The sequence below is a fragment of the Mchenga conophoros genome, linkage group LG4 (assembly GCF_057382185.1).
Source record: "Mchenga conophoros isolate Kocher_MC1m ecotype Shallow Benthic linkage group LG4, M_conophoros_male_GT1.1, whole genome shotgun sequence".
NCBI classification, from domain to species: Eukaryota; Metazoa; Chordata; class Actinopteri; order Cichliformes; family Cichlidae; genus Mchenga; species Mchenga conophoros.
In genome coordinates, this window is record NC_140529.1 from 21,727,580 (window position 1) to 21,748,351 (window position 20,772).

The window sequence follows — 20,772 nt, forward strand, 5'->3', positions numbered from 1 at the left end:
AGCAGACCACATCCTAAGACCTCTAAGTGCTAATCTTTACTGTGCTGTAGTGGAAAAACAAGAGACCTTGGTTCTACGTGCAGCTTTATAGCCGTTTAGTTTCAGTCCCCTAGTTTTGTTACAAATTGCATGACTTTTGTTTAACAAATTGCACAAAATGCATGATCTTGACTAAACCATACTAGAATTAAAACATACTGTTTTAGTGAAGCTCTTTCCAGAAATTCCATCTGCCAAAGCATTTGTGGCCATTCTGCCTTGTAAAAGAGCATCAACTGAGTTGATGAAGCTGGACTTGCCGGCACCAACGGGTCCATGAAGAAGAATTCTGAGGTGCTGGAGCTCAGAGTTATGAGGCTGGTAATTATTTATGCTCTGGAGATCATTGGTTTTGCCACTGTTCAAAGAAGAATATTTATGAAGTTAAAGTCAAGAAAGTGAAACTGATAGTGGTGCAGATACAGTGGTGAGACTATGCTATGAACACCAATGAGAATGGGAAATTCAGCTGACAGCAACCGATTTTTGCAAGTAATTAATTTACAACATTTACGTGGCAACAAAAGCCCATTCAGGATCAAACACTCACTTCCACTGTATTTTCCTCCATTCTTCACTTAAAGCTGAAAAATTGCACAGAATTGACAAAGAAAACAGAAAATATTTTTTAAGAAAGCATTTCTTAAAAATATGTAATTCTTTCTGATCTGTTTGACTTTATGTTTTATCTTACTCGTTGGAGTGTTTACAGGTCGAGACTTTTGTCCTCCCATTGCTAAAAAATGAATTAAAACATTTAGAACATAACACTCTTTGCCCAAAATTTATTAGAACAATGAAAGTACCAATGCTTTCATTGCTATATTAATCAAACTGGGGAAATACAATTCACTAATGTATTTTTATTGATTAAAAAATTAAATAACAGGAAAATGTGTTTTTGAAAAAATATATTAAATTTATTATGTTTGTAATACAGTTTTAGCATGCTAAAAATATTCCCATAGTGTCACAATGATCATCCATCCTTGATTGCATTTATGAATGCAGAAGAATGCACACTTTAGTTTTACTTTTAGTTGAAGCATTTTGCTGATCAAATAAAAAATAATCCTTACCTTAAAAACTTGTACCTAATTAACGTTTTCCTGTTGTATGTGTCTGTCGAACTAAATAGGAACGACAACTTTTGAGACCATGAAGTGGAACTAATGACTGCCACCGTGTTGCAAGCTACAAATATGGGAAATACGTTCACATACTTTCATTTTTACAAGTCTTGTTTTGTCTTCTGACTGGCGAGCACAGCACCGTCTACACTGTACATGATTTTCTTTCAGAATAAGCCAATCATCTCCTCCTGTGGAGATATTTTAAACAAAGATTCTTAGTTAATTTTAAGACCCATAACATGTATAGATGTAAATGTATCTGTAATTAGAACACACCAAATATGCTGAAAGTCTTTTTTTATGCTGAGATGGGCCTCCCATAGCTCCACCTGTAATACATCCACAGCGCACTTGGGGGTAGAAACCCAACAGCTAAAGTTTGTGCGGCTTGAATCATGAAACACGACAATGATCCCAAGTTCAACAAGAAATTTACAATGAGCCAATGAAGCAATGGCCATGCATCATACTGATGTCATTGAAGATTTATTTTAATCTTTCCCTCCTTCAGACACAAAAACTAAACAAAAATAAAATGTAAAAGTTTAAAACAGAAATCTCTCAGTCCTTTCAAAGCCTCTCATGCTCATTCCATTACTTTTTTTCATGGCTTACCTTGGTGTGGTTTACAAAGTGCTTCAGAAAGATGAGGAAATCTGTTTCTTGCACCCATTCTGACTTATTTCCACTATCAATACTTCCTACTGGTCCATCTCTGACCCAGTGGTCTGCATAATGTATGCGTGGGAACACAAACAGTGGAGGAATTGTGTTGCCAATGGCATTAACCGCATATCCAAAGGTGACCAGGGAACATCTCTCTGCTGATGTCATTGCCCCAACTTGTTTAATATAAGTTAAATTAATAGTGTGGTAAGTTGTAACATCTGCATTATTGTTACAACTAACCCAGACTGTTGCTGTTACAACTATAGCATGAACTAGCTAACATTACAGCCAACGGCTAAAACATTAGCACTAAAGACCTACACAGAATATATCCCCATAGACATACAATAACATAATTTAATTTGATGAGTTTAACTGCAAAGCAGATAATGCTATTAGAAGATGAAATAAAGTAAAAATAAAAATTAAAAAAAACTTCTTAAATTGTCTGTGTTTGACAAAATGTGCTGATTTTTCACATGTGATAGAAGAACTGAATTGGGCATGCACAGGATGAATCACATCATTTGAAACTTAGCCCTGATTGGAGAAATTGGAAGTGTTACAACTGACCCACGTTACAACTATCCCCAGTCTCCCCTACTTTGGTGTTACTCCACCTCCAAATAAATGTCAGAAGGAGTCAGAACCGCAAAAGAAGCGCGTATTCTCGGAAAAGTGGTTGAAGGAGGTGAACTGGCTTCAAACAAATGATGAAAGCACAGAGATGTAGTGAAAATCCCACTCTAGCGGACAAAAACAGTGCCTATTATACAGTATGTACGCAAACGCGCGTTGCAGGTGTGCGTCTTTTATTTTGACAGCGCACTAACCTGCATGTCAGTAATTCAATAAGTAATGTGAACAAGAAAACTATGCTTATTTAAAGTCACATGACTTACTTGAGAAAAAAAAATAGATGAATATGAAAGTGAAAGCAGTAAGGAAACTAACAGAATAGCCTCACGTGTCAGCATTGCAGTCATTGTGTCCAGAACCACATCGGCGAAGGTAAGACCTTTTCAATTATACTGCTTTGACTCAAATTCAGTTACAATACCAACAAGAAAGACAATTCGTTCACTGTGTAGTTAGTTACAATCACAGCCTTGCTTATTCTGCTCTCAGAGCGTGTGTGTGTGTGTGTGTGTTAAAAAGTAACTCTGATAAAACGTGTGAGTTCCCCTAACTTCTCCAGGAGCATATCTACTTTCCACTATGCACACACACCTTCCGTTCTATTGTTTTCATACTGGATTTCGACATAGGGATGTTTACCTCTGTGTAGCGTCCTTTCCTCTTTTAACAGCTGCTGGACTTTTATAGAGGAGAGGTTTGATGCACCAAATGCTTTCGGTTGGTGAAAGGTCTGAACTGCATGTAGTTGAGCACCGAGACTTGACTGGAAAAGAGAAAATAGAAAGTAGAATAGAAAATAGTTTAACATTGTCTTGCAAGATCTTCACTGATAAAACGCCAGATGGCCTTCTCGTCTTTAGTTTACATTTCAAATCATTTGAACACATAGAAGTTTTCAACTTTGACTAAGCAAATCTAAATTGAGAAGACGGTGATTATTCTGGATTATATTCACATATAGCTTCTTATTTACATGATAGAGCTTTAATCTGCTTGGATAGCATGTCAAGCTGTATGCACAGAAGGTGATTTCTGACAGTGTTCCTGAGGCCCTGCAGTGATTTCAATGACAGAATCATGCCTGTTTTTAATGCAGTGCAGCCTGATCCTGAACACCCAATGTTGCTGAAATTGTTCCATAATTTGCATAATGTTTGTAGATTGATAAATTTCTGCCCATATTTATTTCTAACAAACTCTGCCTAAGATGCTCTTTTTATACCCAATCATGTCACTGAGCTGTTGTAAATTAACCTATTTAGCTGTAAAGTGTTCCTCTGGCTGCTTCTTGTTAGCACCATTTATTTTTCCAGCATTTTGTTGCTCACCTCCAAAGTTTTTTTGTAGCATGTTGCTGTCATCATATTCACAATTAACTATTAAATTAATATTTTATTAATATTTTTATTATAACTTATATTTATAGTAATTACTAATATTTTTCATGAAATAGTAAAATATCTTAGTTTAAATACCTGTTATATTTTCTGTTTTACTGTCAATAAAATATTTGTTTATGAGACTCAATTGAAGGATTCTGAATCTTGGAATGGACTCAAACGCATATAGTGAGGATGAAGGGACCATGAAAGACTCTGAATTGCAAATCATATCTAGTTTCATCTTTTTTTTATTTCAGTTTGCTGACCTTTTCATATAATTGTCTTGTTTTACAGATATGGGCGGAGGTAAGTCCTGGCCTGTTACATGTCGCACTAGTCTCAGAGCAAAATGTATGATCGCTTCATTGATCCAAAGTTTTAAAAAAAATTAAAAACATTTATGATTGGGGTTTTTTTATTTTTACAATAAACACTGAAAACTGTGAAATCCTTATATGTGAAACATTTTTAAAGAACTTTTATTCTTCAACCTAACCAAGTAATTAAGGTGAACATAAAAAAAAACAGTAACAATATTAGCAATAGATGCTTCACCTACTGTCACTCAAATTTTATTAAATGATAATGATGTTAACACTTGATAAATTTTCAAATTTTGCATTGTGACACTATTTGTTTATGTTCCTGTCTTCCCATTATGTTAACATATGTGATTTTCCTCTTCAGGATTTAGTCAGCCATGGAGGCCTTTGCCAAAGTGAGTATGATAAACATATATTATTGTTTTGGCTTCGTTCTGCTCCTTAACACAGAATTTAGATTTTTTGTTTTGGTAGCTGACTGTTGTGTGTGATAGAAGAGCATCGCTGTTATGCTAACAGTGCAAGCCATATCTTATTTCAATGTTTTGTTTTGTTTTAATTAACAAGAATAAACAAAAAATTCTTGATTTTGTGAAATTTCAAAAATATCAAAATAATGAAACCATTCTTCTCAAACCCATTCTTAGCGGGCCAGCTAGTGAACAAGAATAACTCTGTTGAGACTACAGTGGTGTGAAAATGTGTTTGTCCTCTTCCTTTTGTATTCGTTTTTCTTTTTTCACAATTAAATGTTTCAGATTATCAAATAAATGTAAATATTAGACAAAGATAATATATGGAAAAACACACTACAGTTTCTAAACAAAGGCGTTACTGATTGAGGGGGGGGATCCAAACCTACATGCCCCAGATCACTGACATAATATTTGGTGTTGTTTATCCTGCTCATGATAGCTCAGTTTTTGTTGGTAAAACACAAAACTGGTATAGCCTAAAAGAAGGTTTTGGCTAAAGTTCAAGAAATATTATTTATGCTAAATTTTTAGAAAAATTAAAGTGATACCTTTTTATTTCTAAAAACAAAAACAAATTATTTGTAAAGTTTCAGTGTCTGTTTGGTTGATTGTTTGCAGGAATAACCAGGATACGCTGGATTTTCTGAAATCGTACAGTCCTCGAAATCATGAAGCTACCCATCTCAGAATTCTGCTTATTGGGCCAACTGGTGAGGGGAAATCTACCTTCATCAACTCTGTTGACAGCGTTTTACAAGGCAGAGTTGCTAGTCGAGCTCCAACAGATCACCACAATACAGCAGATTCATTCACTAAAAAGGTATGTATGTTTCTTTCTATCTATCTATCTATCTATCTATCTATCTATCTATCTATCTATCTATCTATCTATCTATCTATCTATCTATCATTTTTTTACTGTCAAATAATGACTGTAGCTGCTTTAAACAAAGACTTATGAACTCCATCTTCTGTTTTCAGTACAAAACATATAAATTCTCCAAAACCAATGAAGGTCATTACTCATTTGTTATTAATGACATCATGGGCATGGAAAGGAACAAAGGCGTTCATGTGGAAGACATTAAGCTTGCCCTACGAGGACATGTGAAAGATGGTTACGAGGTAGAATCTTTTGACCTTTGGCTTTGCTTCATATGTCTAGTTTTTTGGTTTTGTTTATTTGTGTTCTCATATGGGTTCATACGATTTGCAAATCACTAGATTTGCATTTACATTTTAGTGTTACAATGTTTTCATTTCAAATGTATGGGATATAGTAGGGGAATATATGTTTACAAATTATTATTTTATATGCCTGCAAGATAAAAGTTAATATCTTAAAAATAAGCTGTGTGAGTTCAGAGTTGAGTAATGGTGTGTAGTCTTGGTTTAGATCTTGTGACAAGTTCTGTTTATGATGTGCTACCTTTCTTTTGAGTCATAATAATTTTAGCAGTGATATTCTCAGTCTCAGCATGAGCCTGCTATTCTTCTTTCAAGCATCACTCCCTCCATGTCCTCAGGCATTTATCACAGGCTGATAATTTCTGGACTTCAGCAGCCTTTAAGTCCTTATTGCATAGTCAGTTCATTCTTTTCTGACTTTGAAGACCCTTGATTCTGACTTCTACCGTCTTTCATCCTATCTCATCTTCTCCAGAGTCAAAACTTCGTAAGACTTACTCTTTTCAGGGCTCTGTTTAGTTTGTGCCTTCTGAATATAATCATAATTAATCACAATTATTACTTAAACTCTTGTTTATTTAATAAACAAGAGATATTACAGTTTTTCTCTATTGGTTTGGCTCATTTCTTGAAACAGAAATTACATTCTCAAAACTCTAAGATCATTTGGCAAAACACTCTTACAATTTAGCACAACACTATAGCTCACCTGCAAAAGTTCATATCTCTTCCAAAACTGTTCACTCGGGCTTCAATCTAAATCCCTTTCTCATTTAAACAGTCAGTGTCTCCAAAATGGCAAAGATCCTTCTCAATAGCTTTGGCTCATTTCTCGACACAGATCGGACATTCTCATCATTCTTGCTGCTTTTGTCAAAATAAACCTGGATGGTTGATCACAACAACATGGTCCACCTGCAAAAGCTCATATCTCCCCTAAAACAGTTCAGTCATGTGTCAAAACTACATTTCTTTCTAATCTGAATAGTCAGTGCCCCCAAAATGCATCGTCCCTTTGGCATTATGTGAGCACTGCCATACAAAATGTTTCGATGTTTTGTCACTATGGCAGAGGACCAACAATATACAACAGAAAAGAGTAGCCTCCAAGGTTTGACATCATAGATTGCACTCACACTACCAAGGAAATTATAACCATTTGTTATTCACACGCAAAGAAAGTTTTATACATATGTAAAAAGAAAATGTACATTACAGTAGTAAATTGTATGAACAAAAAATCAAAAAACAAGGACTTATTCAGTGGTCGCTGTACTCATTCTCCCGCTCTTGTTCACTGTCTTCACCCTCCTGATTATTTACATGCTGTTGTCCGTCTGGCCACAGATTCTCGTCCACATCACAGTGGATACTTTCTCTTGCGATGCAACGAGGGAAGAAACGGCGTGCATGCCGCCACCATCCCCTGCATTGATCTGCTGTAATGTCGTCACATGCTGCGTCCATAGCATGGAGCAGGGATGGCTGATCCTGAGCATGATGCTCATACACTCTCCACCTCCAAGCAGAGAAAAACTCCTCTATCGGATTGAGGAAAGGAGAGTAAGGTGGTAGGAACCCCATGACCATCCTTGGATGCGTTGCAAACCAGCCCCTTATGAGTGGGCTATGGTGGAAATTGACATTGTCCCACACAATTACATGAATGGGTATGTGAGGCCCTATGAGACCTCTCTCATTTTCAGGGATAAAATCGGTATAAAGGCGATCCAAGAAGATGAGGAGCTTGTGTGTGTTGTATGGGCCAAGACTGGGGATGTGAGTGGCCACACCATTCTCTTTTTTTTTTTTTTTTTTTGGCCTGTCCCGTTTGGCTCTTTTGCCATCAGAATTGTTGTCTAAAGGCAAAGAAAGATGCCCAACGGATTTACTTTACCAAACTGACCATCCCAGCCTTGCCGTAATGGTCCATTTGATTCACCTTTTATTGTTTATTTTATTTTCACTTACTGAATACGGGACAGACTTGACTGGGGAAAAGAAGGGGAGAAAGAAAGAGGGAAAGAGAAACAGCTGAGAAGAGGGACGGGGGAGAAGGGCAAAAGACAAAAACCAACAGAACGGGCAGAGAAAAAAAATGCATATATCAATCACCTGGATCACCTGCTGAGAAAGAAAAAAGAAAACAAGCAGAAGAGAACAAGAGTAATAGAATAAACAACATCACAATGATATATGGGAATATGACAGTAAATACTAAATGTTAAACATTATTGTGCAGCACATAAGATCAACAGAACACAGTGTGCTTTGAGGTAGGAGCCAAAAAGGGTGTAGTTTGTGGGTGTGATCACCCGTGTGTACACCTGTGAGCATGGACGCGCTTGTTTTTTGTTTTTTAAAAGGTTCCTTCATGTAATGATCTGCTAGAGGGTGTGGGGGGGCCACAGCCCTGTCCTTCAGGGCATGAAGCAGGTATGGAGGAGATCAAAACTCCAGACATCCAGAGGCCCCCAGAACACAAGAGACCAAGGAAGACCAACAGAGGGGCAGCTGCGCCACTGTCCCAGAAAGAGCTGAGGAGAGTCCCAGATGAGGGCTCACCCAGCAGCCGCGGAGCAGAAGCCAGGGGGAGTTGCAGTGACGCGCCCGTGAGCTCCGCCGGCAGCCAGCCGCGCCTGAGTGACCGAGCCCCAGGCCGAGAGGCCGGGGGCACCCCACCTCCGAAGTGGCCCGAGCGAGCCCCAGGCTCCAGGCCCCGATAAGCGGCCGCCAAGGAGAGAGCCGGTGTGTACCTGGACGCCCACCCCCGGACACAAAGAACCACCAACGCACCGATGTCTGAGGGGGTCTGCCACTGGCAGGGGAAGTGGTGGTAGGGGGAGATAGGCCTCCATACCTTGGAGGGCCTGAGATGTCCCCAGAGAGGTGGCGCCTGACACCCAACCTGACATATAGACACAGACATACAGGCACACACATATACAAACATCCATTCCCAACCTCATGCTCTCATATGCACTTACTCCACACTCAACCAACGTGGAGACAGACATAAAGAGACGTTGTACACACGATCACACTCCCCAAGCGTACTCTACAAACCGGGTCTAGGTACCCTTGCCCCTGGAGGGGGGAACTGCACCCAGACCCAGGTGGTGTTACCCTTTTCCCTATGGTGGGGGGAGGCAGACCGCCCCGACTCTGCAGCAGCAGGAAGGCCCCACACTCCAGACCGCAGTCGGACGGCCAACTCCTCCTACTAGCCCCCCCGCTCCAGCAGGTCGCAGAGAACGGGGGTGAGAGAAGACTCCAAACCTCCCTCCACCCGCTCATTGTAGTGTTGATGCATGTGTGTTCTAAGGTGCATTTAAAACCCAGGAGGGCATGGAGCTACCTGCCAGAGAGCAGCAGGTAAGCGCATAGTCCCTCCTGCTAGCCCTCAATGTCTACGTGTATTTAAAATTGAGAGGTGGGCAATGATGCCAGGGGTGGGGTGTACACCCTGATGGAACTTTGGACTCCGTGTATCGTGCCCACCCCCAAGATCCTATATGTATGTGTAATGAGAGTGTGAGTAATGTGAATGTCTAAGTTGTGGGATAAAATTGAGGCAGAGGCAGCCAGAAGGGGACAGAGGGGGGGGGGGGGGGGGGGGGGGGGGGGGTAGCCTCCTCTGCACCCTGGTGACATACCCCTACTCCAAGGTCCTGCATGTGTGGGTGGTTGTGGTGGAGCGGGAAGAGGGAGGCAGCTGGAGATGGGGAGGGAAGGAAGGGAGGGGCAGGTAACCCCTCCCTGGGGCCAGCTCCCCCGCTGACCCCAGTAGGCACCCCCATACTCCGCGACCCGCCAGGGAAAGGGGGCCCAGGCCCATCCAGACTGGGGCCCAGTGCAGCAGCGCCTCCCGGCCCCACAGAGCCCGGGACAGTCCTCCCAACCCCACCACAGAGAAAACTGCACCCACCCCACCATCCACTCATCTTCCAGACTACATAAGACAATAAACACCCAGGCTGAGATCTTCCTCCACCTCTCCTGTATCTCCCCCTCCTGCAGAGGGAGCTCCTGAGGAGAGGAAAGCTCCTGCAAGATGTGACAATCTCCCCCACCAGTTGAAGAGCCCCCCAGGTGGCTCGATGCACCGGCGGCACCCCGCTCCAGGGCTGGGCCCCCATGCACCCACCCGCCCCAACCCCGGCAACACACCAACCAGGACCCAAGCCCCCGAGGCCCGGTCCGGGTCCCAGCCCAGAGACGGAGCGCCCCCAGAACCTCACGCCCATCCCGGACCCACCCAGGGGCAGCCAGGCTACCAGGTCTTTAACCCACGTCCGTCAGCACAGACCCTCCCCTAGCCCCGCTGCACGCAGCCGCGAGGAAACAGTCACCTGAGAGCCAACAGAGCCCCTAACCGGACATGACCGCTACCCCGGGTTGAGCCCCCCAAGGAAGATGCCTCCGGGGAACCCCCCGACGCCCTAAGTCTGTCCCTACCCCCACACCAATCACAACAGTGAAGGCGGGACCAAACTATGACCCCCCACCCCCATTAGGTGATGGAGCTGATCAAAGGAGCCCAGAGCAATTGATCTGATGTGGTAGCAGAGGCTGTATCAAGACTAATGTAATCTAATAGATAATTTCTATATTGGTTAGAATTAAGATTATTTTTATTTTTCCAGTTCATGAGGACTGTTTTCTTGGCTATGCATAGGGCAGTGAAAACCATATGGGTGATATTCTTTTCTGAAGTGACATTATCTAAGCTGCCCAACAAACACACTAAGGGGGAAGCTGGAATGTTACATTTCAGACACTTTGATAAGTCTTCACATATCTCGCGCCAAAACTTCTGAACTGGTGGACAGAACCAAAGAGCGTGGATATAATTGTCCGGTGAATTGGTTTGGCAGTGTGAGCCACACCATTCTCAGAAATGGCAGCACATATATTGCCCCACAGATATTGCCCCCTCACTGACCTGGGACATCCACTGTGGCCCGGTGGCCAATAATATTACGGCCACGTCTTCAGCCCTTGGCCAGGTTGAAGCCAGCTTCATCCACGAACACCAGGATGTGAGGGGTCTCATGTCCTTCCAATGCCATTATTCTCTAAAGTAGAGTAAAGAACATAAAATCAGCCATACAGAAGAGTCATATACTACAGTTAGACAATTACATGTTCTCCCCCACAGGTTCAATATACTACAGGCCACTACTCCAGTGGTTCTAAACTAGTGATAGGCCTACGAAGTACTGCAGGGGTATTTGATAGAAAGGGGAGTGGGAAATACTGATGACTTACTGAGATGTTACAGTAAAACCTACAGTAGTAGATAGATTTGATTGGGAGACAATAAAATAAGGATTATGATGAGAATTGTATCATACAGTAAACTGCAGTTTTCTGTTGAAATTGTTGAAGTCAGATGAAGCAAATACTGATTCTGAAATCAGGTAAAGGAGATATTGAAACCAAATAAGTGAACTACTGCTTACTGTGATTACAGGTAAGGTTATAATGAGAGACAACCAGTAACTGTCTTACATTTATAGACTGGTAGCGCAGCTCCTTCACTCTGTCAGAGTTCCTCTCAAATGGTACCCTGTAGATTTGTTTCATTGTCGTCTGATGCTTCTTCAAAACCCGGTCTATTGTGGAGATGCTTATTGTGTTTATATTCTGGAATATATGATTGTCCTGAAGGATGGCATCACGGATCTGTCTCAATATGATGGCATTATTTGCGGCCTCTTCCCCCTATTCCTCCACCACGCATTCTCAGTCCTCCTCTTCTTCTTCTTCCTCCTCTTCCTTGAGGAAGAACTTCCCCTTGTCCGTTTGCTTAGCCTTGTCTATCCATGTTCAGAGATCGGACTGGCTCTGGTCAAGCTCTATATATCTGTGTTTGCCAGCACACAATCATGGAACACACCTGTGTGTGATACTACCCCTTCGTTAGTTTCACCTGACTGTCAATGACTGTCATCAATTTATCAAATATTCAAAGAAATTCATATATGGTATTCATGGTATTATGTTCTTGACCAATTTTGACAATTGAACAGACAGTTGTGCATGCGAGTACTTATACAATGAAATCATGCTGATGTTTTAGAGAGAATGATCATTAGACTGAGAATCAACTAATCAGTTTAGATCTACAAGATCTATTCATTTGGAAAATGTGCTAAATGTGGGCTAACTGTATAACTGTAGGCTACTTGTACTTGTTCATTTGCAAAGATGCGCTGAGACAATTGAGACATGTACTTAGGCATTTGCCACTTGATAAAATGAATGAGAAATGCCATTCTGTTGTGAACATTTGCCAAGAGGTTTGGAGGTTTGTCCATGTTATTTTGAGAATGTAATTTCTGTTTCAAGAAATGAGCCAAACCAATGGAGAAAAACTAACTGAGATGAGTTTCAGTAAGAAGAGGTGTAATCTTCTTTACACCTCTTCTTACTCCATTGTTTTCTAGTTTGATCCTGAAAACAAGCTGGAAGAGGGAGATCTAGGATACAACGCTGCTCCTGAACTGAGTGACAGAGTTCATGTTGTGGTCACTGTTGTTCCTGCTGCCGTAGTGTCTTTACTAACTCCGGACATGATCGCAAAGCTGAGAGATATCAGACTGGCAGCCACTGCGTTGGGTAAGGTAGCAGTTGCAAAGGTTTCTGTAATACATTATTTGGACTAATTATATATATTGTTACGAGTTCAAAATTGGGGATGGAGACAAGAGAAAAACCACAATAACAACACTGGTCCGGCCGGGTTAAGTCAAACGATGATTTTACAGTTTTTCTCAGTCGCTTTGGTGCGTTTCTCAGAACACCATTAACATTTGCACAGCATTTAGTGCATTTCCCAAAACAATTAGTGCAAACTGCAAAACCTAGTGGATAGCCTGCAAAAGCACGTCACATGCACAGAATTGATTATCCATACCTCAAAAGCAAGTATCCATGTCAATGAAACTGTCAGTGCCATCAAAATGAAAAGTCTTGACACCATCTTTATGAACAAGATAGTCAAATGGCATTGTCATGTTTCCACTATGACAGTTTATAATTTCAGTGTTTCCCATTGCAAAAACAATTGGTGACACCTGAAAATGCTGACGACAGCACTATGGCCTACCTGTACAGCCATCTGAAATGTGCAGTAAAGTCACTGTAGATGTTATGGGAGTCTTGGGAGTAACTGAGACACTGAATACGTACGTTTCACATTTCCATTGTGTAGAAGTGTTTGTAATCCTACAGAATTGTGCAAAAGAAAAATATGCTACAGTCACTTGTTCACTGTAGAATACATGTAAACATAAAATCACCCATTTGGTAGAGCTGTGCACTAATGTGAACAATAAACAGCACATGTAACAGTACAGTAAATCATTCTGGCACATCCAGACGTTCCTGTCTGTCTGGCCACATATTTTCATCTACATCACAACAGATGTTATCCCTCGCAATGCAGCGAGGAAAGTATCTCCTGGAGTGGCGAATCCATCCTCTGCAGGACCCTGCTGTGATGTCGTCACATGCTGCATCCATGGCTGCTAGCAGGGCCATTTGCTCATGTGGATTTCATTTTTCTTGAGTACTCTGTCAATTGTTGAAATTGGAACAGATTCAATATTGCCAAATACCGTGTAATTCTCTATGACAGCGCTTTGTATGTCTCTCAGCTTTATTGCATTGTTTGCAATGACCATTGCACAAATGGCTTCTTCTTGCTGTGGGGTAAAAAGGGGCCCTCTTCCGCCTCCGCGAGGTTGTCTTACAATCCTATGTGGTGCAGAGTAAACTTTTTGTGAAATTGCAAATACAGTACAGTAACATGTGATGTGTCTGAGATGGCACAGTACAGTACAGTGTATTACTGTTTGCATACCTGTTTTCCCTACGGAATGTTTGAATGATTTACTGACAGTAGTTCTTCCAATATTGGGTTGCACCCTTCAACCAGCCTCCTCCATGGTGAGGCCGTGATTGACAACATGGTCCACAATTGTAGCCCTTATTTCATTAGGAATCCGCCTATATCTGCCTCTTCTCCCTCTTCCCCTTCCCCTTCCTCCCTGCATCCTCACCCCTCTTCCACGGTGCTGACCTTCCATTTTGTGTCACAGAAGTGTAGAAATGGTACACACTAGCCCCTGCGCAGTTTATATATGCTTGCCAATTGGGGATTCACAGGATTCATCCATAATTGACAGTGAACAAGTTGTTTGTCATTGGTTACAACTAAACTTTCACACGCCTCCTCATGAGTGACAGCTGTAATTCACCCGAGATCAATTGTTCAATTTCGGAGACATTTCCAGGAACAATGATACAGAAAGGTATAGGATTTGCTTGACAGATGGCCAATATTTGGCATGTGATAACTAGTTCAACAATTTTGTGTGTGATGACTCAAGCAATGGATGTATGACTAATAGTTTTATTGGGAACGACTATTCAGCATCCATAGGTATGATTACTTTTGACTGACATGACATAAGCAAATGGAAATGTCAGAAAGCAGCAGGGAAATGTATGGAAGCAACTGATTCATGTCCAAAATCATTTGCAGTTTGTTCAGAGAGAGGAGAAATTGCTACTATGATGTGCACAAATGACTGAGTGTTGTGGAGGTTGAACTAATAGTTATGAGAATTTCAATTCTGATCTGAGAAACGCACCAAAGCGACTGAGAAAAACTGTAATAGTCACACACGTGGGAGATGGACACTGTATGCAGACAGCCTCAGATCTCAAAATGATGGATCATTGATCAAACTCTTATAGCCTCTGGTGCCCCCACCTTATCATAAAAGCCTAAACATTCACATGCTTGTCTCTCACACGGCGCCTAAGCTACGACCTTGGCTCCCCGTTTATCTGCTCCTGCTGAGATGGGGCAGAAAACTCCAGCATGTTCCGTTCTCTTCTAATCAGACAAATAAGGCGATGACTTTCTGCAAACAGTATTTCTTATAACATCATAAAACAATATCATTCATCCACAATAAATCAGCAGTCTAATGTAATGCAAATCAGTTTAACTAATGCAATAGTTATCATCTTCTTCTAATTCAGGAGAATGATGCCAACTAAGACTACATAATAATTCACAATCTTTAATTAGGGGTCTAACATGGCATAAAATAATATTATAATTTAACAATATATATATATGTATATATATATATATATATATATATATATATATATATATATATATATATATATATATATATATATATATATATATATATAGCACAAGTCACCATCAAGTGTGGGATCTACCAAGGAGATGCTCTGTCCCCACTGCTGTTCTGCATAGGCCTGAACCCCCTCAGTGAGATCATTAACAAGACTGGCTACGGATACCGACTACAGAACGGAGCAGTTGTCAGCCACCTCCTGTACATGGATGACATCAAGCTGTATGCCAAGAGTGAACGAGACATCGATTCACTGATCCACACTACCAGGCTATACAGCAATGACATTGGAATGTCGTTCGGACTGGAGAAGTGTAGTCGGATGGTAACAAAGAGAGGGAAGGTAGTCAGAACTGAGGGGATTGAACTACCAGAAGGCAACATTGCAGACGTAGAGGACAGTTACAAGTATCTGGGGATCCCGCAGGCGAATGGGAACCATGAAGAGGCCGCTAGAAAGGCTGCAACCACCAAGGACTTCCAGATACAGACGGACAAAATGGTGGTGGCTAACCAACCGGACATAGTGGTGGTAGACAAACAGAAGAAGACGGCCGTAGTGATCGATGTAGCGGTTCCGAATGACAGCAATATCAGGAAGAAGGAACACGAGAAGCTGGAGAAATACCAAGGGCTCAGAGAAGAGCTCGAGAGGATGTGGAGGGTGAAGGTAACGGTGGTCCCCGTGGTAATCGGAGCACTAGGTGCTGGGTGTATATATATATATATATATAAATAAATTTATGGGATATGCAGCAAAAAAGAGGGAGAAAAACAAATGTTTATAAAGTGATTACGTTTTTGCATTAACAGAAATTCCCCAGCTGGCTATTCTCACTAAAGTTGATGACGCCTGTCCCAAGGCAAAAAAGAATGTGAACAACATCTACAAGAGTGACCACCTGAAGAAACAGGTAAATTTTATCAATTTTGAATGCACTTTTTCAGTTATATTTTCTAAATTTAGCACTGAAATCTTTTTACAGTTACTGAATCACTGAAATCTTTTCAACACTCAGGTCTACAGATTTAGCCAGGATCTGGGCCTCCCAGTGAACAGCATCTTTCTTGTGAAGAACTACAGTTCAGAAATCAATACAAATGATGCCACTGATGCTCACATCCTGTGTGCACTGAAACAGATGATTGTCTTTGGAGAAGACTATCTCAGCCACTTGAATGACTGAGACATGAGAAAATGAAACATTTCATTTAAACATCAGACTGAATATTTATTCAGTCGCACGTTTTATACCTAGACTGTCTGTTAATTTTCACAGTCTACCTTTTTGCCAGCTTTCTTTCCTGGCTTCAAATAGGCTAAAGTTCATTAATATGTAGCAACTCTTTTCCTATCTCACTGACTTAATGCACAAACTTTTAATAATACATTAGTCTACAGTGCCTTTCCTCTCATACACATCACACCACTGCTTTTATGCAAAAACTGTATTGTTTTCAGTCTGTATTGTGTGTTTGACCTCGTCATGTTTTTCCCATAGCACAAGTCACCAGTTTCTTCTGCTTGATTTTACTTCCTCCCCAGTGTGATTGTCTCAATTGTTTTTATCTGTGTCTGTTTTGCCCCTACGGTTTCCACTTCTTTTGTATTTTTTTTACTAACTTAAAAACTCAGATTAAAAAAAAAAAGAAAAGCTTTCAAATTGTGTGAATAGAGTCATTGTGTTTCAGGACTAGGCTTTACTCCAGGACATTGTGGGTGTGACCTTTAGTCCAGATCTTTCCCAGAAATATTTTCCAGTTCCTCCTAGGCGATCTCACACTGCTCCCTGCTGGGTGTGCCAGGAAAAACCTTTAACCATTTGATCAGATAGCTCCATGTCAGCTGCATCCTTTCAACATGAACGGGGAGCATGGCCACTAGCTCTACTAGCTCCCTGAGTACCAATTTTTCAAACATGTTAGATAATGGATTTGCATCTATATTAGTTTCATACATTAGTTACAATAGAGTCATCTCCAACAGTCATTCACTGTATTAGAAAGAATGAAAGAAAGAAATAACTATATGGATGACATTTTCACTCTTGGGCCAGCACGGTGGCATGGTGGTTAACACTGTTGCCACACAGCAAGAAGGTCCACCATCTGGTTGGTGCCTTTCAGTAGGGTTTGAGGTTGGACTTCCTTTATTTTACTCATCTATTAGATCATCCTAGCTTCTGAAGTAAAAATACTTGTTAAGTATTTTTGTCTGAGTTTGTTATTTATAGAGAAAGACTACAATATTCTGATTCGGGACTCTCCAAGCCTTCACTGAAGAAAGACAACCTATAGAAGTTAAAGTTGTACACAAAATTTGTTTTTCCATTTGATTTTTTTTAAGTCATTCGTGTGACTGTTCATAATCTAATTGTACATTTAGCTGAGCTAAATTATGTATGGGACTCCCTTAGTACTCACTGAGTACATCATACATCAAATTTAATGAAGTCCTTTTGTGTGGGATTGCATCTCCCCCCATGCTCTTATCTGCTTAACTCTACTTTTGTCAAATAAAGACTCCGAAACAAAAACCCTTAAATTATCTTCAGCTGACTGAATATGGTTTCAGGGAAACCAGAGAGGTGGTTCAGGCACAAGGATGTCTCCTGGGGGGGTGTTCTGGGTTTGTCCCACTGGGAGGAAGCCTGGGGGCAGAACCAGGACACGGTGGAGAGATTGCTGCGTAGCACGTCCGATAGGCTCATCTACAGAGACGTCACTGCAATGGGTCATTTTATAGTGTACAGAGGAGAGAGTCTAGTGGGAATGAACAAATTCTACTTTTAAACAGTTCATCAGTGAAAAATCATACAGGGTAAAAGCACTGGAAGGTTTCATAGGTAAACATATACCGATTTTTGCCATAATGTGGCACAGTGAGACTTTATTCATGTATGAAATACACGCGCTTGATTAAATCACACTCAGAATTAACACATGCTTTAAAAGAGACAATATCCCAAAACGTTGCATCCACCAAGAAGTGAGTGGTTGCTCTTCTTCATAAAAGAGGGTCAACGAGTCAACAAGTCAGTGAAGCTGGACTTGGGTCCAGCTCGGGTCCAGGAAAAATTCAGGCTCTAGAGCTCATTTTTATCAGGTAAGTAATTCTTTGAGCACTGGAGATTATTCTCTTTGTCGCTGTTCAGAGAAGAAGAATTATTATGTTAAAGCCTAATAATCAGAATTTTATGGTTAGATTTAGATGAAAGTTGTGTACTGTAAAAGAGAAATGTTTAGCTGTTACGGTAAATAAGTCACCTTATCAGCGGAGACCATAAGGCAGTTGGTATTGTGATTCAATAAACTGAGGCTTAAATAAGGCTGTTTCCTAAAAGTACAAATAGATAAGTCAGTGAAACTGAACTCCAAACTGAAAATCAGTGTCACGCCAGCACTTCACTCGCCCTGAATAACTGATCCTGAATCAGCATGACCTTGTTCCACTTTGACCTTGAGTGGTTCTCTCTCTCTCTCCCAGTCACCATCTACTGTGTGTGTGTGTGTGTGTGTGTGTGTGTGTGTGTGTGTTGCTTCTGCTTATTTGCAGGAGTGGAGATAAGTCTCTTGTAGCAGAGTTTCTCAAGTTTATATGTCTTCTAAAAACCACAACCTGCTTTATCGTCCCATCTCCGGCTCCTTCCTGCTGGATCACCCTGTTGCCGCACCAACCCGACTTAGCTCTTCCATCCACCACTTCTGGTTTCCACTTGCCTGCAGTCAGCCTGTGGCCTATTTACTGAAACTGTGAAACATCCTTTCTCAGTCAATCAGGCCGACTCTGTTATTTGTTTTAGGAAATTGCTAAAAACTAATTTTTATATATATTTGATCATTTTTGGCCTTAGTTTGCAATCATGTATGTGTGTATGCATGTATGTTGGAATGAATGTTTGTCATTATGGCTGATTACATGTCTGTATGTTTTAACATGTACACTTATTTTCAATCTCTGGCTTTTATTTGAACTGTTAAGCACCTGTAATTCTGTTTTGAAAAGTGCCATATAAATGAAGTTACAATAATAACAACAACAACAACAACAATAATAATAATAATAATAATAATACTGCCTCCTCACTTTTTTTTTAACATATTTCCCTTTAGTCTCTAGCACAGTGTAGATTGATGACAGGGGAGAAGGCTCTGATAGGCTGGGTGAGGTCTGCAATGATACAGTTGATAATAAATCTGTTAGGATGACATTTGAGCACCTATACTGTGCAAAGTCATTGCTTATTACTAAAAGGCCAGCCAAGGCTGATAGAGAAACCCATATGCTGACTAGTTTCATCACAGCTTAGCTAAACACTTACAGCGCATGAAATACAAACTTGGTTCAAAACTGGCACGTACTGTTTTCGGGAAGTTTTCCTGAGGAGCTGCGTTGGCCAGAGCTCGGCTGATCGTTCTGCCTCGTAAAGCATCATCAACCGAGTTGATGAGGCTGGACTTTCCAGAACCAGTGGGTCCATAAAGAAGAATTCTGAGATACTGGATCTCACTGTTATGAGGCTGGTATGTATTTATGTACTGTAGATCATTCTCTTTTCTATTTGTGGAAGAACATTTGCGGTGTTAAAGCCAAATAAGCTAGTGATGCAGATACTTTATAGTTACAGTACAGACGCAGTTCAGAACAAGGGTAATGGTGACTGATTGCAGAAGGTAATCATTTGTAGTTTTAGTCCATGAAGCCAAAAAGCAAACACTGAACATCAGCACACATTCATCTTCATTCTAGTTTCCGCCATTCATTTTCTAAATCTAACAAAATACATAAAGAACATTAACTGTGCAATGTTTCCCAGTTGTTTTTGTAAAGCTTAAACTTGATTCTCCGTTTTAAACGTCTTACTCTTAGAAGACAAGGAGTCATCAGGTTGAGAACTCTGTCCTCCCATAGCTACAACAAAGCACAATATTACAGCACCTACACCTACATAGGCACAAATATTCTTTTTGAAAAGGGCCGCTGGCAACATCTCCACAACATGTAGACCAACTAATGCTACTAACCCTCATCTCCAGGCAGAAAAACATGCAACACTAAAGAGAAGTAACTAGTTACAACCATTATAGATGGTTTCAATGTCATAAAAATTAATTAATTAAAACTAATTAAGCTCAAGAAAAAAACAGGAAGTTGTACTGAACATTTTTCAGCCTCCTTACCTCAAACAATGTACCAGGGGAAACTACTCAGCTGTGTATGCTTTTGCTTCTCTCTAAAATAAATGTTTGAGCTGCTCTTTTTTTGTTGACAACTACACAGAAAGATTTTCTATTTTCATGTCACATTTTATTTAAAATGTATTTTCCCTTATCTTCCTCCATGTGCTTTACATGTTGTCACAACACACCCTGGGATTCTCTCTCTACAGCATCCAGCATGCCGTGGGATTATATCTAAAACTTTCACAAGGTTTTGTGTGTGTGTGTGTGTGTGTGTGTGTGTGTGTGTGTGTGTGTGTGTGTGTGTGTGTGTGTGTGTGTGTGTGTGTGTGTGAGTGTGTCGACCTTAAGCTCCCTACATTTCTGCACAGTATCTTAGCTATTCTGTGACTGCACTCTTCTGGACAGAGACCTCCAGTGTTGTACCTGGAATCTACTGGAGCCATTGGAGGACTTACAGCTCGCAATGCTCATATTACCACTAGAACTACTTCAGATGGTTCTAGCTGGTGTTTTCTCTGGGGTGGAATGATTGTACATAACAAACCTTTGAA

At 40.7% G+C, this 20,772-nt stretch overlaps 1 protein-coding gene across 1 annotated transcript; it reads left to right on the plus strand.

Annotated features, from left to right (window-relative positions):
- Positions 1-2,785: 2,785 nt before the first annotated feature.
- LOC146575998 (interferon-induced protein 44-like) lies at positions 2,786-16,701 on the plus strand. The gene is made up of 8 exons (XM_085270962.1): positions 2,786-2,852; positions 4,157-4,168; positions 4,550-4,580; positions 5,280-5,481; positions 5,643-5,786; positions 12,302-12,473; positions 15,851-15,951; positions 16,057-16,701. The coding sequence occupies exons 2-8, from the start codon at positions 4,159-4,161 to the stop codon at positions 16,222-16,224; spliced, it is 828 nt and encodes a 275-aa protein (XP_085127088.1). The 5' UTR covers positions 2,786-2,852; positions 4,157-4,158; the 3' UTR covers positions 16,225-16,701.
- Positions 16,702-20,772: the final 4,071 nt, after the last annotated feature.

Bases quoted from the DNA above. Each gene is read 5' to 3' on its own strand.
- LOC146575998 (XM_085270962.1), top strand. The intron at 12,474-15,850 runs GTAAGGTAGCAG...TTGCATTAACAG, and splicing joins ACTGGCAGCCACTGCGTTGG to AAATTCCCCAGCTGGCTATT. The intron at 15,952-16,056 runs GTAAATTTTATC...TTCAACACTCAG, and splicing joins GTGACCACCTGAAGAAACAG to GTCTACAGATTTAGCCAGGA.